The sequence below is a fragment of the Kluyveromyces marxianus genome, chromosome 6 (assembly GCF_001417885.1).
Source record: "Kluyveromyces marxianus DMKU3-1042 DNA, complete genome, chromosome 6".
In the NCBI taxonomy this organism is placed as follows: domain Eukaryota; kingdom Fungi; phylum Ascomycota; class Saccharomycetes; order Saccharomycetales; family Saccharomycetaceae; genus Kluyveromyces; species Kluyveromyces marxianus.
In genome coordinates this window covers 547,493-571,738 of record NC_036030.1, presented here as the reverse complement: position 1 = coordinate 571,738, position 24,246 = coordinate 547,493, and the positions used below count along the sequence as shown (strand labels likewise).

General features: G+C 38.5%; 14 protein-coding genes and 1 non-coding gene across 15 annotated transcripts; 8 read left to right on the top strand and 7 right to left on the bottom strand.

Moving 5' to 3' along the window:
- Nucleotides 1-294: 294 nt before the first annotated feature.
- YPK3 (putative protein kinase YPK3) lies at nucleotides 295-1,968 on the top strand (the record flags this gene model as incomplete). The annotated part of the gene is made up of 1 exon (XM_022820935.1): nucleotides 295-1,968. One exon carries the CDS (start codon nucleotides 295-297, stop codon nucleotides 1,966-1,968), a length of 1,674 nt encoding a protein of 557 aa, XP_022677348.1.
- A 90-nt stretch (nucleotides 1,969-2,058) lies between these two features.
- KLMA_60273 (uncharacterized protein) lies at nucleotides 2,059-2,595 on the bottom strand (the record flags this gene model as incomplete). The annotated part of the gene is made up of 1 exon (XM_022820934.1): nucleotides 2,059-2,595. One exon carries the CDS (start codon nucleotides 2,593-2,595, stop codon nucleotides 2,059-2,061), a length of 537 nt encoding a protein of 178 aa, XP_022677347.1.
- Nucleotides 2,596-3,455: 860 nt separating this feature from the next.
- Nucleotides 3,456-5,561, top strand: MNN2 (alpha-mannosyltransferase; the record flags this gene model as incomplete). The annotated part of the gene is made up of 1 exon (XM_022820933.1): nucleotides 3,456-5,561. The coding sequence occupies one exon, from the start codon at nucleotides 3,456-3,458 to the stop codon at nucleotides 5,559-5,561; it is 2,106 nt and encodes a 701-aa protein (XP_022677346.1).
- Nucleotides 5,562-6,387: 826 nt separating this feature from the next.
- Nucleotides 6,388-7,530, top strand: ETR1 (enoyl-[acyl-carrier-protein] reductase; the record flags this gene model as incomplete). Its single annotated transcript, XM_022820932.1, has 1 exon — nucleotides 6,388-7,530. One exon carries the CDS (start codon nucleotides 6,388-6,390, stop codon nucleotides 7,528-7,530), a length of 1,143 nt encoding a protein of 380 aa, XP_022677345.1.
- A 306-nt stretch (nucleotides 7,531-7,836) lies between these two features.
- On the top strand, nucleotides 7,837-7,910 carry KLMA_R609. Its single transcript has one exon. It is a non-coding gene; the product is annotated as a tRNA-Asn (tRNA).
- Nucleotides 7,911-8,254: 344 nt separating this feature from the next.
- INO4 (Ino4p) lies at nucleotides 8,255-8,539 on the bottom strand (the record flags this gene model as incomplete). The annotated part of the gene is made up of 1 exon (XM_022820931.1): nucleotides 8,255-8,539. One exon carries the CDS (start codon nucleotides 8,537-8,539, stop codon nucleotides 8,255-8,257), a length of 285 nt encoding a protein of 94 aa, XP_022677344.1.
- Nucleotides 8,540-10,019: 1,480 nt separating this feature from the next.
- KLMA_60269 (lysine-rich arabinogalactan protein 19) lies at nucleotides 10,020-10,826 on the top strand (the record flags this gene model as incomplete). Its single annotated transcript, XM_022820930.1, has 1 exon — nucleotides 10,020-10,826. The coding sequence occupies one exon, from the start codon at nucleotides 10,020-10,022 to the stop codon at nucleotides 10,824-10,826; it is 807 nt and encodes a 268-aa protein (XP_022677343.1).
- A 586-nt stretch (nucleotides 10,827-11,412) lies between these two features.
- KLMA_60268 (uncharacterized protein) lies at nucleotides 11,413-12,528 on the bottom strand (the record flags this gene model as incomplete). The annotated part of the gene is made up of 1 exon (XM_022820928.1): nucleotides 11,413-12,528. One exon carries the CDS (start codon nucleotides 12,526-12,528, stop codon nucleotides 11,413-11,415), a length of 1,116 nt encoding a protein of 371 aa, XP_022677342.1.
- A 423-nt stretch (nucleotides 12,529-12,951) lies between these two features.
- FYV6 (Fyv6p) lies at nucleotides 12,952-13,497 on the bottom strand (the record flags this gene model as incomplete). The annotated part of the gene is made up of 1 exon (XM_022820927.1): nucleotides 12,952-13,497. The coding sequence occupies one exon, from the start codon at nucleotides 13,495-13,497 to the stop codon at nucleotides 12,952-12,954; it is 546 nt and encodes a 181-aa protein (XP_022677341.1).
- Nucleotides 13,498-14,066: 569 nt separating this feature from the next.
- NDT80 (transcription factor NDT80) lies at nucleotides 14,067-15,827 on the bottom strand (the record flags this gene model as incomplete). Its single annotated transcript, XM_022820926.1, has 1 exon — nucleotides 14,067-15,827. The coding sequence occupies one exon, from the start codon at nucleotides 15,825-15,827 to the stop codon at nucleotides 14,067-14,069; it is 1,761 nt and encodes a 586-aa protein (XP_022677340.1).
- A 669-nt stretch (nucleotides 15,828-16,496) lies between these two features.
- On the top strand, nucleotides 16,497-19,670 carry KRE33 (ribosome biosynthesis protein KRE33; the record flags this gene model as incomplete). Its single annotated transcript, XM_022820925.1, has 1 exon — nucleotides 16,497-19,670. One exon carries the CDS (start codon nucleotides 16,497-16,499, stop codon nucleotides 19,668-19,670), a length of 3,174 nt encoding a protein of 1,057 aa, XP_022677339.1.
- A 330-nt stretch (nucleotides 19,671-20,000) lies between these two features.
- TOM22 (Tom22p) lies at nucleotides 20,001-20,459 on the top strand (the record flags this gene model as incomplete). Its single annotated transcript, XM_022820924.1, has 1 exon — nucleotides 20,001-20,459. One exon carries the CDS (start codon nucleotides 20,001-20,003, stop codon nucleotides 20,457-20,459), a length of 459 nt encoding a protein of 152 aa, XP_022677338.1.
- Nucleotides 20,460-20,725: 266 nt separating this feature from the next.
- CPT1 (diacylglycerol cholinephosphotransferase) lies at nucleotides 20,726-22,013 on the bottom strand (the record flags this gene model as incomplete). The annotated part of the gene is made up of 2 exons (XM_022820923.1): nucleotides 20,726-21,851; nucleotides 21,964-22,013. The coding sequence occupies 2 exons, from the start codon at nucleotides 22,011-22,013 to the stop codon at nucleotides 20,726-20,728; spliced, it is 1,176 nt and encodes a 391-aa protein (XP_022677337.1).
- Nucleotides 22,014-22,291: 278 nt separating this feature from the next.
- Nucleotides 22,292-22,975, bottom strand: CIA2 (iron-sulfur cluster assembly protein CIA2; the record flags this gene model as incomplete). The annotated part of the gene is made up of 1 exon (XM_022820922.1): nucleotides 22,292-22,975. One exon carries the CDS (start codon nucleotides 22,973-22,975, stop codon nucleotides 22,292-22,294), a length of 684 nt encoding a protein of 227 aa, XP_022677336.1.
- A 324-nt stretch (nucleotides 22,976-23,299) lies between these two features.
- Nucleotides 23,300-24,016, top strand: NRK1 (ribosylnicotinamide kinase; the record flags this gene model as incomplete). Its single annotated transcript, XM_022820921.1, has 1 exon — nucleotides 23,300-24,016. One exon carries the CDS (start codon nucleotides 23,300-23,302, stop codon nucleotides 24,014-24,016), a length of 717 nt encoding a protein of 238 aa, XP_022677335.1.
- Between the last annotated feature and the right edge of the window lie 230 nt (nucleotides 24,017-24,246).

The following is a 24,246-nucleotide window of genomic DNA, read 5'->3' as shown; positions in this document are numbered from 1 at the left end:
CACCCTGTGTAAAACTTAATATTCCCCATCTTTTTTCACTACCTGGCCATATTTAGTTTTGTTATTTACCTACCTTTTCTTCAATCTTTAATGATTAACAAATAATTTAATAAAAAAAAGCAGAAATTGGTAAAAAAAAACTGACGATGCAACTCCATCTCTATTGACAAGAGTATTCTCCAGTCATTATCCACAAACCTTCTGCTGGAATAATGGCTTTGAAGCTGTAACGAAATTTTCTAAATCCGACTATATATACTGTGGAGCCGAGCATTCACTACCTTAGCCTGAAAGATGGGTATATTCAATTTGGATGATGACTTTAAATTACTTAAGGTAAATGATACATGTGCCATAATCAATAGTGGATTAGATGAAGATGACAACAATCCATTATATAACCGTGCACAGAGCAATACTGGTGTGACCACTGATCATGTTCTGTGGCATAAGAATCTTTTACGAATGGATTCTTCTGCTCTTCCTCCGAAAGACCTCGAAGCTTCAGAAGATGCCGCTATATCCGATACGGAGGATATTAGTATCCCAAATATACTAATGCCACCATCCTCAAATGATACCCTTCAGCAGTCATCTATATCCTCAAGAAGAAGGTCATCGGTTTATAATAAACTTGTGGTTAATCCTGCTCAAAACACTGTTCGATTATCGTTAAGCATGGAACAAGCTGTTGATAATGACTGTGGGGGGGATGTCTTCTCACTTTCCTCGGTTGAAGAAAATAGACATCGGAGAGGTTCTAGTTTTTCAAGAAATAATGAAATAAGGGTACTAGATGACTTTGTTCCCATCCGGTGTTTGGGAGAAGGTGCATATGGGCGAGTTTTATTGGTCAAGGACGTAATTACGTCCAAGTTATATGCCATGAAGCAATTAAAGAAGGCTGAAATTTTAATATCTGAGGATTCCTTAGAAGAAAACCAAGCAAAAACCACAGTAGAAAAAAGAGTCGAAAGAACGCTTGCTGAAAGAACCATTCTCTCTCAGTTAGAACATCCAAATATAGTGAAACTTTTTTACTCCTTCCATGATAATCATAAATTGTATTTGGTGCTTCAGTATATTCCTGGAGGAGAGTTGTTCTATCATTTAAAGGAACTGGGTACACTATCTGAAGATACAGTGAGTTTCTATGCATCGGAACTAAGTTGTGCTCTCAAGTTTTTGCATTCTAAGGGCATAGTATATCGAGATTTAAAACCAGAAAACTGTCTTCTAAATGAGAAGGGTCACTTGGTACTAACAGACTTTGGGCTCTCCAAAAAAAGTGTTTACGATGAGGGCGGTGATTTGGAGAAGGGAGAAAATGTTACACAGTTGTACTCAATTATAGGTACACCTGAATATTGCGCACCGGAAATATTGGAAGGGGAGCCCTATTCTCAGAATTGTGATTGGTACTCATTAGGTTGTCTAGTTTACGATATGTTGATTGGAAAACCTCCATTCACTGGCGCTAATCATAAGGTGATATTGAATAAAATCAAGAAGGAGAAGAATGGGGCAAAAATACCCAGTTATCTAAGTGATGGGATGAAAGATTACCTTGGCGCTTTATTGAAGAAGGATCCAGCTAAGCGTTGGGATGTGGATAAATATTGGTCGCAGGACGGTCCAAAGACTAAAAAGAAGAAGGCTGGATCTGCAAAAACTACTAGCTACATAAACCATTTTATTTTCAGAAAAATAGATTGGAAAAGTCTTATGATTGGAGATTTACAAAGAACATCAGTTGGTCCTATATTGCCAGTGATTACCGATTGGGAGCTAGCTGAAAACTTTGATTCAGAATTCACTGAAAAAAGATTGGACACCGATTTGCATGATAACGGCATAGACATAAATAAACCTCCGGGAAAGAAGGAATCCGTATACGGGACATCTACGGATTACTTCAAAGGGTTCAGCTATGTTGCAAGTAAGAGTTACCTAGAGAGACACTTTTAAATGGATATTCATAATATTTTTATTTTTTTTTTTACTGGAGGTAATGTTTGTGACAATATATAGGTCTGCTACTACTAAAATAAGGCTAATTTATAGAACTTTGTAGGCAGCCTGTTCTGGTATGACAGTTTCAGCTAGCCTCAGGCGCGACAAGCTAATAAAAGCGTGATGCTTTTGTTTCTGTCTGAAAACGTCGTCGTCCTCCTCCTGTCCGTCAAGTGATACAGGACTTGGTACTTCATCTTCTCTTATTTCTGCTTTCGTATCCCTTCTTTTCTTCGAGGAACGGGTGAACCTTTTCAAATGGTCTTCCGGTTTTTCATTCTTAATTTCTCTTAAAACCTGGGATTCAAGAGCCTTTTGCTTATTAACTTGCCACTGCCATCCGCTCATAGCTGGGGTAAAAAGCTTCCGTTCGATCAACGAATCAATAGGTTCTAAGTTTGAAATTGTTTTCTCATGTGCTTTGAAATAGAAACTATCACAGCTCAATTGGTAATTATCAGGAACAAACTTATCAATTAGATCTTCGCCAAGTATGTATAGTTCACCACTGTTGGCTAAAGATTTTCGAATCATTGAAAAATATCTTAACATTTTACCCTTGTTTAACCCTTGTTCATTCATAACTCTACTTATACGGCGCTATATGTCCAATTTAGATCACATATAACAACTATGGGCTGAATCTTATTCCGCTTTGTATGCATCTTTTCCTAGTGACACATATCTTGAGGATATATATATATATTCTTTAACTTCAAATTTGTAAAAACAAAACCAAATAGCCTAATAAAGAGACACATGCATCAAACCGATGGAATTCTTTCACCACCTAGAACTGAAGGTGTCCCCTTTTCAAGCTCGAGAAACAATTGTAATATCCATTATCTGCACTGACATGTTTGTGTCACACTCAATGTACTACTTTCATAAGTCAAAAGGAAAAAAAAAAAATGAAAATGAAAATAAAACTACAATTAAAATTAAAAAGACTACTTTGAGAAGCTATTTTGTGCCATTTCACTCTTCCGCATAATACCACATTTGCTGTACATTTGTATGTCCATTCTTCATGTATTGGTGTTGGTGTGGTGGCATTTTTTGGTCTTCCCACTGAAAGAAACACTGCTTTCTTACAACCAAGCAAGCAGGAACGCGAACGCGACATAATTACCGTTCTGTGTTTTTGTTACCCTGACATTAGTTCTCTTGTTTCTTCCCTTGTGCCTGTGATTCTTTGATTTTTCGCATTTGATGCCGTGTATTCACATTTAGAAGGTTTAAGCAGTAAATGAAAAGATAGGTTAAGTTTTATAATTGGAATTAAAATAGTTTTCCTTTTCAACAACAAAAAGGATCTTGAAGGTAAAGAAGAGATCAGGGAGAGCTGGTGGTACATAAGAGTTTATTGTTCGTATCTCACGATTCTTTTGGTTTTGTTATAGATCTAACTCAGTCCGGCATTTTGGTATCTTCAGTCCAAAATGAACAGCTCTTTGGGGAGAACTATCTCCTCTAAGTGGATTCAGTTCTTGCATTATTTTACCAGACGTGCAAGGTTGGTGAAAAAACATAACTGTGTGATACTGGCAATTATAATTATTGTTTTGATATTCTCGCTTTCCAGAACGGACGATATCAAGGATTTGTTTGATCTCAGTGAATCATTTGGTTCAGATTCCTATGATAGCGATTTGTCTAGTTCAGATGATATAACGAAGCTACTTCCGGGTTCCTCTGATGGACATTCCGATGCTGATTGGAAATCTGGTGCTGGGTCGCAGACAGGTGCTACTACTGTTCCTGCAGAATTAAAGAACTTCTATAACGAAGTTACTAGGGTTTTGAACACGACGGTGCTAGCAGGTGAAATAGACAGTCACAAGCCTGAAGGCTGTGATCTTAAGGATACTGGTGTTGAAGATACAGATAAGGAGAAACTATCCCATTTGACGGAAGAGTATCTTCTAAAGTGCTTGTCACTTCCGGAGGATAAGATCAAGGAACTCAAAGAAGGTCATTCCACTTTCAAGAGGTATATCTCAGAAAAGCTGATGCCAATCGCCGATTCAATAAAAGAAAAGGGTATAGGATACAAAGGTCAGGGTATCACTATCGTTGGTGGTGGTAAGTATACGTTGATGGCTCTTCCAACCATAAAGTCTATCAGAATGAATAGTGGAGTTAAACTAAAAAATACCCTTCCAATTGAGATTGTGATTCCTCCACTTGATGAAGGTGACAGAGGTGTGTGCGAAACTATCATCCCATCTCTAGATCCTACTGGTTTGACAAAATGTGTGTACTTGTCGGATTATATTGACCGTGATATCTTGAAGCATGTTCGTGGTTATCAATTGAAATCGTTGTCTTTGTTAATCTCAAGCTTTGAAAAGACCCTCCTTTTGGATGCGGATAACTATGTTGTTAATTCTATTGACAAGTTCTTTGATACCTCTATTTTCAAGGACACAGGCATGATTTTATGGCCAGATTACTGGAGAAGGGTTCACAGTCCACGTGTGTATGACATTGCGGATATCGGTATCGACAGGAGAAGGGTGCGTTTCTCCGCAGATTACATTTCAAATCCAAAACTATTTGATCCAACTGATGCTTCCAAGTCACCATTCCATGATTTGGAAGGGGCAATTCCAGACGGTGGTACCGAGTCTGGTCAATTGTTGGTCGACAAAACGATGCATCTTGACACTATCATCTTAGCTTTGTACTACAACTACAATGGGCCTTCTTACTACTATCCATTACTTGGACAACATCTTGCCGGTGAGGGGGACAAAGATACTTTTATTCTAGCTGCAACAGCGCTAAAGCATAGATACTACCAAGTTAGAACCCCTGTCAAACCTCAAGGTTACTGGGGTTTGAACACTAACGAAGTAAGAATTCATGACGACAAAATAGACAAGGTAGACTCTTCTAAGAAATCTTTCCGTGGTACAGCAATGATTCAACATGATTACGTCCAAGATAAAGAACTTGATAGCGTTGCAGGTGATTTCCTAAGGGAGGTACTACAAGAGAAGGAAAAATCCTTTAGATTGGAGTGGATCAAGACTCACAAAGACGACTTCAAAGACATGAATGAACAAGACGCTTTGAAGAAGGCTTCCGAAAATAATGAGATCTCAAACAAGTTCTGGGAAAGCATGAAGGGCAAATATACTGTAAACGACTTCTTCTCTTTCTTCAAGATGAACACTCCTGTCTTCGTGCATTCACACTTGCCTAAGTACGACCCATGGGAACTAGCGATGTCACAGGATTTCATGTATGACGGTAAAAAGTCTGAAAAGAATCCTGAATACCATCCAGAGGAGAAAGGTCACTTTAGAATATACTCCTCCACCTTCAAGGACATGACAAACTACGATTTAGAACTAGCTAACTGGAAGGTATTCGAAACTGTTCTCTGTAAAGTCGAAGACAACTACAAGAAGTTCTCATACTTGTCCAAGGTCATTGATCGAACGGAAAACCCAGTCCAAAGTGTAAAAGAAATGTGCACCTACATCTCAGAGCGGGTCGAATACCTAAAATCTTCTACATGGGAAAACAGCATCTCTTAAGCTACATGGGCTCTGAATCAACCCTCATCAGTTCCGTTCCGTTCTGTTCTGTCCTGCTGTGGGTTTGTTGGTTAATTTCTTTAAACTTCTTCCTTCATACCAAGTGCCCAGGCAAACACCGCAAATACATACGGTAATGCACACTGCACCAATAGTTAACTATTAACTAACAACTTATATAATTATAAAAATCACAGATTTTAGGATAAGATAAACAACCGCCAAACCTCTTGTTTCGTTGCCTTTTTACAGAGAAGCCTCATCGCAATCTGTCATGTATGTAACAAGTATGCATGCATTTTTGTATTAGTAGTAGCATATAGGAACGGTTTTCGGAACACTTCGATTCCGGAAGCTGCAACGGCTCGTAGCACAGTTCCGTTCCGATATACACGTGACTTTCCGTTAAAAAGTAAAATGAAAAAAAAAAAAAAAAAAAAAAAAAAAGTGCCGGACGAAGTCGCTTTAGTAATGTATGGCCCAAAAAAGGGTAAGTAGTGTTACTATTGTCATCACTGCTAAAAGTGCGAATGAGGGGAAAGAAAGTACATAGTTACGTAGCCGATTGGTTGTTATAGTTTGCTGTATTAGTAAGTAAGGTTGTAACTAGGAGAACAGTACAATTGCTACATTTTTCAATTGGGTTTTCGATACTCTTCTAAGTGCCTGTCTTGAGCAGTATAGTATATACTAAGGATTCTAGTTGTGTTGTATTTAACTGGCAAGACGTTTCTGATCCACAAGGAATAGATTGGCTGTATTGAGAGTTAGTTTGACGTATTGCTGCTAATTGCTATTTTATTATTCTATTTTATTCATTGTAAAGATGTCATCATTCCTATCAAAGAGGTTCATTTCAACCACACAAAGAGCAATGTCCCAACTACCTAAAGCGAAGTCATTGATTTATTCAAGCCACGACCAGGATGTGTCCAAGATTTTGAAGGTGCATACCTATCAACCAAAAGGCAGTGCGGAATCTTCTATTTTGTTGAAGACCCTAGCTTTCCCAATTAACCCTTCGGACATCAACCAATTAGAAGGTGTGTATCCTTCGAAGCCGGAGAAGGTGTTGGACTACTCTACTGAAGAGCCATCTGCTATTGCTGGTAACGAAGGTTTGTTTGAGGTTGTTTCAGTGCCATCTGGTGTCAAGAACTTGAAGGCAGGTGACAGGGTCATCCCATTGCAGGCCAACTTTGGTACATGGTCTACATACAGAACTTGCGAAAGTGAAAACGATCTTATTAAGATTGAAGGTGTGGACTTGTACACTGCCGCCACAATTGCTGTTAACGGTTGTACGGCCTACCAGATGGTGAATGACTACATTGAGTGGGACCCATCTGGAAATGACTGGTTAGTTCAAAACGCTGGTACATCATCAGTGTCCAAGATTGTTACTCAAATCGCCAAGGACAAAGGCATTAAAACATTGAGTGTTGTGAGAGATCGTGATAACTTTGATGAAGTCGCAGAGAAACTAGAGAAGAAGTATGGTGCTACTAAGGTGATTTCCGAATCTCAAAACGGTGAAAGGGAGTTCGGCAATGAGGTCTTACCAAAGATCTTGGGACCAAACGCCCAGGTCAAGTTGGCGTTGAACTCTGTCGGTGGTAAGTCGTGCACTAACATTGCCCGTAAGTTGTCCCCTAACGGTTTGATGTTGACTTACGGAGGTATGTCCAAACAGCCAGTTACTCTTCCAACCGGGTTGTTTATCTTCAACAGTATAAGATCCCACGGTTTCTGGGTCACTGCTAACTCCAAGAGAGACCCTGAAAATAAGAGAAAGACTGTGGACGCTGTTGTGAAGTTATACCGCGATGGTAAGATCATCTCTCCGAAAGAAGATATTCGCACCCTGGAATGGGATGTGAACAACTTGTCTGATGAGGGAGTTCTTGATTTGGTGAACCGCGGTATCGCAACTAAGGGTGCTAAAAATATGGTTGTGTTGAAATGGTAAACCACAACACTCACGAACCATTCACTTTATTACAGTTAGTTAACTGCAACTTATGGCTGAACAAATATATGTATGTATATATGAATGTATACTTACATATATAAGTATATGAATTTGAAACATTCAACAGGACATATTCTGCCACGGTAAAGGTTGATGCAGCTTTTAAGTCAGGATTCTGAAGATCGAATCGATGTTTATGTGACTGCAGCTAGATGCGTACAGGAACTCTCCATACTTACATACTTTGCTAGATTTACTTTTCAGCATGAGTAACAGGCGGAATTTCGGTTGACATCGAAAAAGGACTCCGTGGCCAAGCTGGTTAAGGCGTGCGACTGTTAATCGCAAGATCGTGAGTTCAATCCTCACCGGGGTCGTTTATTTTTTCCCCTTTGAATTTAACTTTTTATATATCCTTTTTTTTTATGGAGAATTAAAAAAAAAAAAAAAACGTCACCCTAAAAGCTTATTTTGAATGATCTGCACAGCTTACATGCATCAACCTAACACCGTAGACTGTATTCCAAATAACATCAGGTCTCTGTTCCGTTCTATATACATTACTTATAGTCGCCTAAACGAACATTAATTCTCAGGGGTATTTTGCTTATCTAATATTAGATGAGGAGGCAAAGGTTTGTCCAACTCATTTAATTTCTGCCGAAGGTGCTCATTACGAGCATACAACCATAGTAAATAATGTCGGCCTGTGATAGATGCTCTAAGTTAGTAAATAGCCTTTGGTTATAATTACCCGCGTGGTGAAAAGTCTCAATATATACATACTTTTAACATAAATCTTCCATTCTGAACGACGTTCTTTGTCTGTGAGCCCAGGAACAAGATCAACTAACTTATCGTATGAGCAACGAATTGATGAACGCCTGTTTTTTTCACACGAAACGTGTTTGTACCTTTGCTCCGCAGGATCAAACTTTGTTCTACTCTTACGTTCTGATTTAGTCTTTCCAACATTAGTATTCAGTCTGTTTTGTCCGATGGACATTTTAATAATATAAAATACTGTCTTAAACGCAGCAATATACAGCAATACTCGAAAATATATGAAAATAGGAACCTACCTTTGAGGTTATATTTCTCTTTTGCCGCTGTTAACTTTATTCCCAGTAGCCTTCTGTCGATAAATCTGTTTGAATAGCTTTAAGATTCAATATGTACCTTCTTTTCTCTGTTAACTTACGTAGGTTTTGTTTGAATCATGCGCACTAAGTAAGATAAACTGAAAAGGACTGCAAACCAAAAATACAATTCTTTCTTGAAATATTTCACATGGCAAACTGGATAGACGTTTACTATTTGTCCGGGTAAATTGCCAAGCAAAAAGGTTAATATGATTACTTAAAACTAATTTGAGATCACGTGTTTGGTGTGTAACTATTCTTATCTTGTTAGCCATTCAAAGTACTCAAAGGAAGGAATATTTGCTGAAACCCTTTGTGGGGGCTTAACTTGCTGTAATATTATCATGGGGAATGATTTGAGTGAATCAATTCAAATTTACAGCCAATAACTTGCACGTACGTAGTCATCGATAAATAAACTGGAATTGTTAGGTGAACCCAATAAAATAGCATGGGGTTTAACGGGTACACAGGCACCGGTATTGTCAGTTCCGTATTAGAATATCTATGAAAATGTTGTCAACAGTTTCTAAAAAGAGACTCTGGGCTCAGTAAAGGCAAGAGTCAATCATGCTTTATTCTTTTTCAATTTTCTCATTATGTCCTATTTTTAAAATTGTTATTCTAAACTTAATATTGGCTTTCAATTAACAAAACTTAATTATGACCATACATAACAAATTAAAGCTTATTCACTCCCCCACATTGAATGGTAAACACTACGCAGCATCTTATGAAACCCCTTCGTCTCGAGAGCAAAAATAATTCACGAATTGTTATTTTTAGTGAAGGACCCACCCACCCTTTCTGTTTAGTCTTCTGAAGTAAGGGCATTATTATTAGTAGCTACAGACACCAAATACATAAAACATAATTAGAAATGGAAAGGAATTTTGCTCACACGTTGTAGTAAGCAAGCATCAAGGGTTTTCGTCTTCGGATGTTACAATGCTCTTTGTTCGAAATTTTAACTGCTATGTGTCAAATCCCTTATTATGATCGGCAATTGCGATTTCTTTTTTCTGTCTAGCGTCAGTTTCTGAAAAGTTAAAAATAATCTCAGGACAACAACACAACAAAGAAGCATACTGCACACAGAAACTGCATTAGGTCCCATTTCTTACCTTTATACACGAAGAGAAGCTTGAGAGATCAGCAAAAGGTGTATTAAACACAACAAGAGAAAAAAAAATCTATATAAGATGACTGTTTGGCGAACAAAATTCAAACTTCGAAGAGTGGTTTATACATCATTCTTGTTAGTGTTCTGATAATATTATATATTCTCCAATAGTCCAGTAAAAACAACTACAGAGAATTCAACAATCTCCACTAAAACCAGAAATGAAATTCTCTATTATCACTACTATTGCAGTAACCAGTTTGAGCGTTGTTCGTGCTGGAAATCACACAGAGGTTCCACCAGCTCCAGCAACTGACACTTCTGAAATTCCTTGCGAAACTACTTCAGAGGTACCACCACCAGCTCCACCAGTTCAAAATACCACTGCTCCACCAGTCGTCCCAAAGACGGAAACCACTGAAATTCCATGCGAAACAACTTCCGAAGTCCCACCACCACCTGCTCCACCAATCAAAAACACCACCGTTCCACCAATTGCACCAAAGACTGAAACAACTGAAATTCCATGTGAAACTACTGTCGTTCCACCAGCACCAAAATTCAACAGTACTGTTCCAGTTCCTCCACCATCCAAGCCAACAACTCCATCAGTTCCAGGTAAACCAACCCCAGTGATCCCAAAGAACACCACAGTTATCACAGCCACATGTAGTTCTTGTGCTCCAGGTAGCCCAGGTAGCCCAAGCAGCCCAAGCAGTCCAGGTAGCCCAGGTAGCCCAGGTAGCCCAGGTAGCCCAGGTAGCCCAGGTAGCCCAGGTAGCCCAGGTAGCCCAGGTAGCCCAGGTAGTCCAGGTAGTCCAGGTAGCCCAGGTAGTCCAGGCAGTCCTATCACGACTCACAATAACATTCCTCCAGCTCCAACAGGTCCTGGCGGTTCTCCTGGTAAAGGATGTGGTCCAGGTAGCAACTGCAGCACACCACTAACATACACAGAGAATGGTGCTGGTAAATTGGGTAGCAATATCGTCGGAGCCGGTTTGGCTGTTGTTGGTGCTATGCTATTGTAAGCACAATCATAGATTGAAGCAACTTCATTATTAAGCTGACATTTTGAAAGTCAACCGTTCTTTATTCTTTAGCGAGGCACTAACGTCTGCTGATAATTAAAAAAAGGCGATACGATGAAACAGAAGGCTAAATAAAGACAACTACTCTTGCACTTTTTTATTGATCTTCAGAGGATATCCATGATTTACTCACTACTAATCGGATTTTAGTTCAATTTTTCCATTACTCAAATACGGTGATAGATGACAACGAAGGTAGAAGACACTCAATTGTTCCATTCTTTCCAACTTATCACTACATCCACTATATTTTTACCATGTTAGCATATTTGCTTGAATGGCTGGGTGACCATTCTTTGAATGCCTTAACAGTCCATGCTAGGCTCAATAATAACATAGTTTTTAGTTCGTCTCGAGATAAACATACTTTACAACCTATATACATCGAGTTTGATACTCTTCTGTATCGTCTTATGAAGCGATATTTCGTAAACAAATAACGTGTCTTCCCATATTCTCTCCCGTATCATGTTGTTCACTTCACATGAGGTCGATTGAAGTATACACATAGTCAGTCTCTTATTAATTATAAACGGGCAACAAACTTGACACCTTGGTTCTTACCTTCCTTGATACCTTGAGTTAAAGCTGGGACGTCGTCTAAACCGTTAGGGAACACCTTAATTGGGATGTGACGGATAGAACCATCTTGAACGTGAGGAGCAATGAATTTGATGAAACCAGTAGTAGCAGGTTTATAAGCTGGAACAGCTGGAATGGTAATAGCACCGAATGGAACATCAGTGCCAAAGGCTAAGTACAATAAAGCACCTTCAATCTTAACATTGTCTCTTCTCTCAGCTTCAGGAATATCCCTCATGGACAACATAGTCAAATGCAACAAAGTGACATCTCCTTCTTCTGCTAGAGTTCTGTAAGCTTGGACGAAAGTATCTTGGTTGGAGATAGCGTCAATAGCGTGACGAATGTTAGTGTACTTGGATTTGATTTTCTTAATAACATCAGGGTCCTTGTAATCATACACATCGTCAGCACCGTAGGACTTTAAGAGCTCTTCTTTCCCCTTGGAAGCAACGGTAATAATCTTGGTATAGGCATTTAGTTTCTTAGCAACTTGAATCAATTGTTGACCAACAGCAGCGGCACCACCCCAGATCAAAATAGGATGGTCATGTTGAGGAGTTGGTGGGTTCCATAAAAGCTTGTTACCTAGATGGAAACTCAAAGCAACACCTGCAGTAGTCAAAGAAACCCCTAAAGAAGCTGCCGTTTCGAAGTGCTTAACAGTTCCTTCCGGAATTTCGTTCTCAGAGGTGTGGGTTAAGTCAGCCTTGTACAACATGTCTGGGAAAGCACGAGCGTACTCAGCAAAACCACCGTTTTCTGGATGCCTCACAGAAGCACCATGGAGAAGAGTATAGACAGTGTCACCAACTTTTAAGTTATCACTTGAAGTGTTTGGACCAAACTTAACGATTGTACCTGCAACGTCACAACCCAAAATAGAACCTTGGGGACCAATCTTATAAGCAATATGTTTCCAGTCAGTTGGGTTACCAGCAACGGCCTCAACCTTAATTAAAACAGTACCTTCGGTTAGTTCTGGAACTGGAACACCTGTTTTGACGACAGGGGCGTCTCCTTCAATTAGAACAGCTTTTTGGGTAGTTGGAATAGACATATTTAAAATCAATTGATACCAATCTGGTGTAGAAAGACACTATGGTTAGTTTCTTAATTGACGAGTATGTAATGGACGTCATAGATAAACTACTACTAGTTATGCAAATACTACACACATGTTGATACAGAAGAAGCAATTCCTCATTAACACAATGTCACAACCTTATATACTTTTCCTCCTTCCATTGCCACCTAACCCACGATGCAGCAAAACTCACAATAAACCTCCATACCTTTCCTAGCACCCTATATCCCTCCTCCTCTCATGATTAATAATTCGGGTTTAATTGTTAACAGTATTAGGGGAATGGAAAGGAAAGGCTTCGAATTTTTTTTTTTTTTTTTTAGTTTCGATCCTTCGCCTTCCGTCCTTGCAGGAAGAAAGTGTATCTTTTAATGCGGAAAGGAGGATATTATGCTTTCATTTTTCTTTTGGCTTGGGTTTCGGGCTTGGCTTTAATGTTGGCTTGCGCGAAAGGGAAACAATGCCCAAAGACTTTTTGTTGGCCACTTTAGTTTTGAGCTTTCGCACTTTTATAGCTGTAGGGATAGATTCTTTTTTTATGCTTGTGCCTGAGGAAGACGGTAACGAAGATGATGTAGTATCAGAATCAATAGATACCCCGACTGTCTTCGTATCTTGTTTAATTTGCTCCAGCCTTCGTAAGCGTTTTTTCTCTTCCAGATCAGCCCAATTTGAGAAGCTTCGGTATTCTTCAATCTCTTTCGACTTGCAAGTATTGATATGATTTAGGTCTTCGGTTGATAACCTCGTAAAGCTGTTTTTCTCTTTCGTTAGCTTTTGAAATTGGTGCCTCTTCTTCTTCGAGTTTTCTCTCAATTGGTCCGCTAAGGACTTCCTTGAAACTAGTTCACCAACCTCCTTGTTGATTTGTTCATTACGCTTCTGTTTATCTAAATCTGCAAGACCCTCTTTCACAAACGTTGGCGGTTTCTTGTCTGCCATATTACTATGCCTGTACTCGATTTATCCACAACCGTATTCAATGTAATGAATGTGCTACACCAAGATAAAACTCTGCTGTACTAAGGAAACTTGACCTACACTCATCAATAGAAGTTAGATTGCACGCGTTTACTACCCAAATACGAATGCGTTATTCTCCAGACTATTGTTTCAGTTGGGTGACGTGTTGGTTGCTTGTAGCGTACGTAGTCTGTGTCTAAATTGCGCCCGAAGCGGTGCTCCCATACCCATCTGCCTCGCATTATTTGTCAATCGAGAGTAATGTGTCTTTTTTGTCTTCAACCAATTTTTTTTTATTTCGTATTCCTATTTCTCTTTACAGCTTTTTCTGGGTGTTTCCTCCATAGTAGACTTATTTGAAATGTAAGGAATTCTTTTCCTGCTTTTCCGTAGTTCTGAGGTGCGAGGTTATTCCTTTTTCTTGTATGGTAGTTTTTGTGAGGACGGATGTATATGCACAAGAGCGGATGTATAAAGGAACGCTCTTCCGTCGTATGCTCAAAATAAGAGAAACACGGTGGGGGTGACGTATGAAAGGCCTAGCCGCTTTAGTGCCGGAATATGCTCGGACCGTCCGACCAATCTGCAGGGTTTAGAAGATCGGACGGGTTTCCTGAAGCTGTCAAGAGCCTTCTTGATCCGGGAACTCTCCTATGCGCTGTGCTGGGCGGACGATACTCTGCAAAACTCGATGAGTGATCGTTCAAACAGTATGAAATCTCCATCTTATTGGGAAGCATCGTTCTTGGAATTGCCACTACAGGCGGCTCTGCAACATTATAGGTCACGTGCTTCAGAAGAAATACACTTGTAGTTGATAATAGGTCCCTACTATCCTTCAGCAGTGAGTTTTCATCAAATGATATTGTGTTAAATATGTTATCCGTTAAATCATCTAGCGGCTCTTCAAGATTAGGCTCTAATACAGCAGGTTTACTGATGTTGAGTTTTCTTTTTTTGAAGATAGAATCTTGAATCGGAGTTGCACTGTTGCTTAAATATGCAACAGATAATGATTCAGATTGTAAACCTCTGGGGAATGAGTTTTCCGTACTAGAAGAATGTAATTGTATATTTTTTATTCTCATGCTACCCCCGTTGGGTGATATTTCAAATGTGGAAGGTAGACCGTTAGTTAGGAGTGTTGGAATTTTGTTAGCATTATGAGTTCCATTTTCGTACTGAATTGCACCCGAAGTGTTAGAACATTCGTTCTTATTTTTTCTGGTGCGCTTCTTGCGCTCTTTCTTCTCAATGGTCGTTTCCAAATGATTTTCAGTGCTCTTTTGTGAGCTTGCCTCAAAATCAGTTTTTTTTGTGTGCATGACTTTAATCTGTTGACAGTAGTTCGAAGGAGACCTACCTCTAATGATTAGTGGCGGTGTCTTTTCCATCAAAATGGGAACGAAAGTCATATCTGTTTCTTCATCATAATGATCCAATTCATGATATGGCGAAGTTTCGTCGATCATGGCGTGTTTACCTTTCACATAGCATCCAAGAACCACTAGAAGCAAAAATCTTCTGTTCTGCTGACTAGTTTTTTTCAACGCAATTGAAGATGCAAACTGAATCCTCTCATATCTCGCAACTTTTTTAATAGGATTAACAGGGTAGTTAGTAATCAAGCTATCAGGACTACAATCCGAACCAACTTCTTCTTTATGTAGGAAAAAATATGAATCAAACTTTTTCATTTTTGATTCATTCCTAACGTTGGATGCATCACGAATGATCTGATGCTTAGGCAATTTAGCTGGAGCTATTGCGTGGACAGGAGGTGCAAATTGGGGCCCTTTATCCCTCTTTGCTGTGTGTTGTACCAAATTTATCAACTTGTCGTCTTCTAGACACTTGGCGGCTAATTTTGTAGCAAAATACTCAATATTTCTGCCATCATCTGTATAGTAAACATTTTTCATGAAGTCCAGGTGACCAGTTCCCGGGGTGTCAAAAGACGTGACAACCGTGAAATAGTTTCTCTTATATCCAATCCACTCATCATCTATAAAGTCGAATCCTCGATCAATTCGAGGTTCAAGCTTCACATCCTGAATTCTTCCCTTTTCATTGATGATATTATGATTTGGCACAACAGGGGTAAATCCAGGGCCGATTTTAAACTGCAAGGTTGATCTTGGTGCAATTCTCACTTTTCTTTTATCAAAGTAGCTACTGACAGATCCATCCGCATTTCTAAAAGTTTTGATAACCTCACCATCAGCACTCTGTTTTTCTTCGTCATCTAGAATATCCTCTCCATCTATATCTTGATTCTCATCAATAAACTGCTGCAGAGTAGATATCATTTCTAATGATGTTTTCCCTTAGAATTCTTCTTTGGACAAAAGTTCACCCAAAAATAACCGCTGAGGTGAAAAAGAACACTTTAAAGAAAATTGGGTTTCAACCTTAATTAAGAGCCAGCTCCAACTCAAAATACCAAGATATATGGAACCAGTTCGAGAATCAACTTCTAGCTAACTATCAAGCGATAACCAAAACTGGCTTCCTTTACAACCCCTTCGATATCTTTCTTATCCTACTCTTGGTAGAACGCACCTTTCGGTATATGACACAAAAAAAGAACTTACATGCATATTGTTTATTTATACTTTGACAGCTTCAAGTTCTTTTTCTGTCACTACTTTTTCGAATGTCAATCTCCTACTCAGTTTTAGGAATTTAGCCGCCAATATTAATCCTCCAATAAGCTCGCCGGGTAACAGAAAGTCACATGTTTTTTTTTTTTTTTTTTTTTTGTCCTTTCTTTCTTTACTTTTTTTTCTGGCCTGAAATTTGTGAATGAAATTTATTTCGAACTAGGAAGATGAGATGAGATGAGATGAGATGAGATGAGATATATTATCGTACATCGGGGTCAAAGTTTCATAGTTACAAAGGCGAATAATCTGAAACACTCAAGAAACTATTTCAGCAAGAACCGTCGATAATCAAATCGCAAGTAGTTATTCAAGATGGGTAAAAAAGCGATTGATTCCCGTATTCCTGCGTTGATCAGAAACGGTGTTCAAACGAAGCAAAGATCTTTTTTTGTTATTGTTGGTGATAATGCACGTAACCAGCTACCGAACCTCCATTACTTGATGATGAGTGCTGACTTGAAGATGAATAAGTCTGTGCTATGGACTTATAAGAAGAAACTTTTGGGTTTTACTTCTCATAGGAAGAAGAGAGAGCAAAAAATCAAGAAAGAGATTAAAAGAGGTACCAGAGAAGTAAATGAACAAGACCCATTCGAAACCTTTATTTCAAACCAGAGTATTAGATATTGTTACTATAAGGAGACCGAAAAAATTTTAGGTAACACTTATGGTATGTGTATTTTGCAAGATTTTGAAGCTTTGACACCAAACTTACTAGCAAGAACAATTGAAACTGTTGAGGGTGGTGGTCTAGTTGTGATAATGTTGAAATCACTCTCTTCATTGAAACAACTTTATACAATGACTATGGATATCCATTCTCGTTACAGAACAGAAGCCCACAACGATGTTGTGGCCAGATTTAATGAAAGGTTTATCTTGTCCTTGGGTTCCAACCCCAACTGTCTAGTTGTTGATAGCGAATTGAATGTTTTACCCATCTCTGGTGGTAAAAACGTTAAACCATTACCACCAAAGGATGATGACGAGCTATCTCCTAAAGCACTCGAATTAAAAGAACTAAAAGAATCATTAGAAGATGTTCAACCGGCAGGTTCTCTAGTGGCATTGTCGAAGACCGTTAACCAAGCGCACGCTATCCTAACATTTATCGATGCTATTTCCGAGAAGACTTTGAACTCTACAGTTGCTTTGACCGCTGGTAGAGGTAGAGGTAAGTCTGCCGCCCTTGGTATTTCTATTGCTGCCGCAGTTTCTCATGGTTACTCTAACATTTTCGTTACTTCTCCATCTCCAGAGAACTTGAAAACATTGTTTGAATTTATTTTTAAAGGTTTTGATGCCCTAGGTTATCAAGAACACATAGACTACGATATCATTCAATCGACTAACCCAAGCTTTAACAAGGCTATTGTTAGAGTCGACATCAAAAGAGACCATAGACAAACAATTCAATACATTATTCCAAATGACTCTCATGTTTTGGGACAGGCTGAATTGGTCGTGATTGATGAAGCTGCTGCAATCCCACTACCAGTAGTTAAAAAGCTACTAGGTCCATATCTTGTTTTTATGGCATCAACCATCAACGGTTATGAAGGTACTGGTAGGTCTTTATCGTTAAAGCTAATTCAACAATTGAGAAACCAAGCTAACTCAACTGGCCGTGAAGAATCTGAAACCTCTATCGTTTCAAGAGACTCTAAAATGCAAGAAGTCCAGACGAGCGGACGTACTCTAAAAGAGGTTGTATTGGATGAGCCAATCAGATATGCTCCTGGTGATCCAGTTGAAAAATGGTTAAACAAGCTTCTATGCTTGGATGTCCAATTGATTAAGAATCCTAGATTTGCTGCAAGGGGAACTCCTCATCCTTCTCAATGTAATTTATACATTGTCAATAGAGACACCTTGTTCTCATACCACCCTGTTTCTGAAAACTTCCTTGAAAAAATGATGGCCTTGTACGTTGCCTCTCATTACAAGAATTCTCCAAACGATTTGCAATTAATGAGTGATGCTCCTGCTCATCAACTCTTTGTATTACTACCTCCTATCGATCCAAAGGATGGCGGTAGAATTCCTGATCCACTAGTAGTTATCCAAGTTGCATTGGAAGGTGAAATTTCAAAGGACTCTGTCAGAAACTCTTTGGCTAGAGGCCAAAGAGCTGGTGGTGATCTAATCCCATGGTTGATTTCACAACAATTCCAAGACGAGGAGTTCGCTGGGTTGAGTGGTGCCCGTGTTGTAAGAATTGCAACTAATCCTGAATATGCTTCAATGGGATATGGTTCTAGAGCGATAGAATTGCTAAAAGATCACTTTGAAGGTAAGTTCACCGATTTGAGTGAAGATGCTGCTCCAAAAGATTACACGATTAAGAGAGTGGACGATAAAGAACTAAAGAACGCCAACTTATTGAATGATGAAATTAAGTTGAGAGATGCAAAAACCCTCCCTCCTTTGTTATTGAAACTATCTGAACAACCTCCACATTTCTTGCATTACTTAGGTGTTTCTTATGGGTTAACAAAACCTCTTCATAAGTTCTGGAAAAACTGTGGTTTTGTTCCCGTTTACTTGCGTCAAACAGCAAATGATTTAACTGGTGAACATACCTGTGTTATGCTAAAGGTTCTCGAGGGTCGTGAATCTAAGTGGCTAGCTGAGTTCTCTAAAGATTTCCACAAGAGATTCTTAGCTCTTTTGTCATTTGAGTTTAGAAAATTCACTGCTTTAGAAGCTTTGAACGTGATCGAATCCGCCAAGAAGGGAGAAGCATTGCAAGACAGTTCTGAAGATAGATTCAATGGATCCCAAAGCAAGTCTTTAACCAAAGATCAATTAGATGCACTATTTTCGCCATTTGACTTGAAAAGACTAGAAAGTTACGCCAATAACCTATTGGATTACCATGTCATCGTTGACCTACTTCCAATGTTGGCTCTTTTGTACTTCAGTGGTAAGCTTGGAAACGGTGTTTCCCTCTCCAGTGTCCAGTCCTGTATTCTTCTAGCTATCGGTTTACAACACAAGAGTATCGACGACATCACCAAGGAATTAAATCTCCCATCAAACCAAACTATTGCAATGTTCTCTAAGATTATAAGAAAATTCACTAGCTACTTCAGGGAAGTTCTCAGCGAATCCATTGAAAAGACCCTTCCTAAAATCAAAGATGATGTCATTGCAGAAATGGATGGTGAGGTAGTGGAGACCTTCAACGCTGCTGAAGTTATCGACAAAATGGAAGATGATCTTGAAAACGCCGGAAATGAAGCTATAAGCGCAATGAAAGAAAAACAAAAGGAATTGATTAACTCATTGAACTTGCAAAAGTATACCATCGATGACACCGCTGAAGGTTGGACAGAATCTGCTAAGGATTTAGAAAAGGCTGTCAAGTCACAAGGAACTGTGGCAATCAAATCCAAGAAGAAAAGAAAGCAAGAAACTGCGGAACAAATTTACAATGAAGAAATGAATTTGAACAAGAAATCAAAAAAGAGCAGTAAAAAATAACCTTTAAACTATAAGTTAGGTACCTAAATGCTACTTTGCACAGTTTTCTGTGCCTTGTTAACATGTGTATAGTATATATATATATATATAGTGAACCTTTAATGGCCGATATATTGAATAATTTGATTACCCTCTTCATCATCAAATACGTTTAACACCTTTTTTGAAAAAAATGAAAGAAAGCTTGAAAAACCGTAAATTAAAAACCCAAACGCAGCTTTAATAAAGAAAACGCATTAGTTCGGAGTGGTCATAAGTTTGCTTTGTGCCATTGTATATTGAAGTTTGAATTTATTCCAAAGCCCTAAAACCAAAGAAGCTTATATAAAAATGGTGGAACTAACAGAACTTACCGAGGAAACTCCTATTCACCAAACTGCCGGTGAAACTGCTGCTGATCCAGCCGTTGACACACTTCAACATCTTGACGAATCTGATGAAGAAGAAGATTACTCTAGCGATGATGAAGACTTTTATGAAGATGAGACCATTTACGAAAGACTAGTCGCATTGAAGGATATTATTCCTCCTCAAAAGAGAAAGACCATCTCTGGTTTCTATAATGGTACTGTCTCCACATTCAGAAGCTTATTCTCCAAAGGAGGAAATCTCTTGTGGGCTGTCACTACATCTGCATTATTATTGGGTGTCCCTCTATCTTTATCCATCTTAGCAGAACAACAACTAATCGAGATGGAAAAGAGTTTCGACTTGCAAAAGGACGCTAATGATATCTTGACGGCCGGTGAAGGTACTGCTGCTCCAGTTACCCCAGCTGTTGCTGCTTAAAAAAAAAAAAACAACAACCTCTAATTAGGCAAAAAAGAGTGAAGGAATTGATCAAAATCATCAATGCTATTTGATGTCGGCAACAATTGTGTTGCGCTATTATGAGAACATGGGTATTTTGATGATTTTCTTATGTATAAGCTTGTATATAAGTTAATAAATGAACTAACTAACTATCGAGAAAAACAAATGTATAACCCAAAATGAAATAAAAATGAGCAACAAGTAAGTTGGTTGGGTGTCTGGTCACATTTTATTGATGTGAATTACTCTTCTTTTTTAGGGTGCTTAATGGATAAGGTGTAAATATCCAAGTAGTTGGTGAATTCGTAGACTATCTCAGTGATGAACATACTGTGTATCCCAAGAGTCAAACCGAATCCGAACCAGTTCAAGTTATGAACAATATTTTCACTAGTCAGATGGAATCCCTTCACAAATACTAGATAAATGATCAATTGCAAAGAAGGAACGAACATAACTGGCTGATTCATTGGGAATTCCTGTTTTGTCAAATGTGCCACGATGATTCTCCCAACGGTAAATGCCATAGTCAAACCAACACTTAAGACGTAAGGCAAACCAATGAAGGATGGTTGCACAAAAGCAACCAAGAACACCGATGAAAAGTATGCGAAGAAGGGCAATAAACCTTTATCTGATTTTCTAATATTGGACTTAACTTCAGACTCGCTGTAGGAGTTTTCACGGTAATACTCAACCACGTTTCTTCTTGCAGATAAGATATTGAAGATTAAGCCAAGACCTGAGAAAAAGAACATGACATGAATGCTTTCAACCACGAAGGATGTATCAGCAAAATTCAAGACAAAGAGTTCTCTGTGCCAGACTGCTTGTGGTCCGAAAATTCCGGTAAGAATGAAACCGAAGACGATCATTAAAATACCTTCAACAGGACCACTAAATTCACTTAAAAATAACTTATGAGTATGATATTCTTCCCATGTACTTAAATAGAAGTTGCATAACAACGCGAACTGACAAACAAGCATCATAAAATCAAATCCAATACCAACTGCTGAGCAAAAGACTAGCATTGACAAAGTCGTGTTCAATGCATCAATACAATGATCAAATAATTCTCCCAATGGACCGGATTGTCCAGTGCGACGAGCATGTGTACCATCACAAGCATCAAAAGTTTGATACATGAAAAGACCGAGTGCATAAGAGAAATAAGCCCAACTTGGTTGCTCTTGGTCAAAGGTTGGATTCAAATACAAAACAGTCAAAACATTGATGATGATGAATCCAAAACCGGAGAGAGTAACAACATTAGGTGCCATCCATAATGGGAATATCTTAACAAACTGCGACCAGAATGGTTTTAGAATGTGTTTTGAGATGATGGATCGATCCTCACTCTGATATCTGTATTGATTGATGGTTAGTATTCTTTATTCATAATAGTATACTTTTTGTGATTCTGGCATGTTCCATTGTGTAACACAAGGTGAATATAAACATAAATTGTTAAACATACTTGTATTCTTTTAGTTTGACGAGGTTCTCATGAGGAATAAACACACCCATCTTTAAAGGTTTAGTTGATGCAATATTCACTTAAGTTCACCGCTTCATAACGAATTTATTGCTCTTTGAAATATATGGTCGGAAAACCCTAAAGTGTTATTTATTTACTATATGTTATTTGCGATGAGCATTTTACTGATTTTCGATATTATAGAAGGTTTAAGAAAAGAGGTCACATGACTTCAAAGGATACATCGGCGAATCAACGATGAATTCAATATGAGCGATATGCATATAGAGAGATGTACCTCTACACAGTAAAGAGACATATTTATACCTTATTTACAAGTGCTTAGCATCTTTGAAACAACTCCCAGTAGTTGATCATTTTCACATGCCGCAGCAACACGTTCTTTATCATTTAGTTGTTTGTTAACTTGGTTCTCGCTTTGGTGAGTTCCCTTCTTGAGTAGAATGGTAATTCTAAACCTTGGTGAAAGACTACGTTCTAAACGCACTCTTATGCCCAAACCGATCAATGTGGCTAGAGAACAGTGTGTAATAGTGGGAGTGATTCTGACAATAACCTCTGCCATTTTAGTTTTATCTCCATTGTCGTGAACTTCTATGTCAGCCAAGTTAACCACCGATAGTTGTCCCAAAGTAAGTGGATGTTCTGGATCACTAATATGTGCTATTAGATCGTATATTTCTTGCGAATCGATAGGGTCTTCTACCTCATTTTCGCTTTCACTTTCGTTATCTGTCTCTGACTCTGTCAAGTCTGGTAATGACGTGCTGTTTTTTATGCTCAACTGCTGATGTAAAAGCTTCTCTAACAGTCCGATATTTTGAACAACCCCCGATTCCATAGATCCAATTTGAAGTAGTTGACGTTTTCTGTTAACGTCTAAAGACCCTGGTATGTTGTCAAGTAGTTCATTTGTAAGAGGGTCTTGTTTCCTTGAGGGTAGCAAAGTTTCATCTATAACATCTGGATTCTCGTTAATAAATTCTGACATATCTCAATAGGGTACTTCGAATGTTAGTATCTCCCGAGGGTACTCTCTATCTTCTACGACCTCTATCTAGTTCGTGCGTCTCAATTTGTAATTGTTCGACTTTAGATATCCATTACTACTAAATACTGTGTTTTTCATTAAAATGACTGAAAAGTAATCACTGTTATCGTAGGTGATAAAAAAAAAAAAGAAAGCTTCTTTCTTCAACCGGTTAATCAAACTTACAGTCATCAATGAGTTAAGGAGTTTGAATCGTCATCTAATGCATCACTTACGATAGTATTGGATACCTGTTATTCCCTTAAAACAACAAAACTAAAAACAATGACCACAACAAAGGTAAAACTCATTGCAATAAGCGGTTGTTCGTCCTCGGGAAAAACAACGCTTGCCAAGTTCCTTGCTAATGCTATACCGGGCTGCATACTTATACATGAGGACGACTTCTATAAACCGGATTCTGAGATTCCTATTAACGAAAAATACGGCGTAGCTGATTGGGACTGTCCAGAAGCACTGGATCTGGATGCATTCAAAAGAGAACTTGACCTAATAAAAACTACTGGTTCCATTAAGACGAAGTTGATTCACAATGAAAATGTGGATGATATTGGTAAATTCAACATTAAACAAGAAGATTGGGATGCCTTAAGAGCAAAACTCTCATCGGTTATTGAATCTGACTTGAAAGTAGTGCTTGTCGATGGTTTCATGATTTTCAATGATGAGGAATTAATGAGGAAGTTTGACATTAGAATATTTGTGCGTGCACCATACGAGGTTTTAAGCAGAAGACGTCACGCTAGAGCTGGTTACAAAACGTTAGAATCTTTTTGGGTTGACCCTCCATACTACTTCGATGAATTTGTATACAGGGCTTACAGAGAGGAGCATAAACACTTATTTGTAAATGAAGACGTCGAAGGTAGTTTAAGGTCCGATGCAGGGTTATTCGAACTAATTAATGACGACGAAACTGAAATTACTACAGCATTGAATACAATCGCCGATTACATCGTCTCTCATTTAGACGCAAACTAGAAAGCTGTTACATTCTTGACCTATTCTTTATTTTGTCACTTAACCACATGACCTGCATTTAGATGCATTTTTTTTTTCTGTCACAGTAGAACAACATTATACAATTTGAACTGACACAAATTATAGACCTTAGCAAAACAAAGGAGCTAGCATATGCTCCACCTGCTTATCCAAACTAACCAAATCAATTTACTCAATTAACAAACATAGTTAGACCTAACGTGCTATTG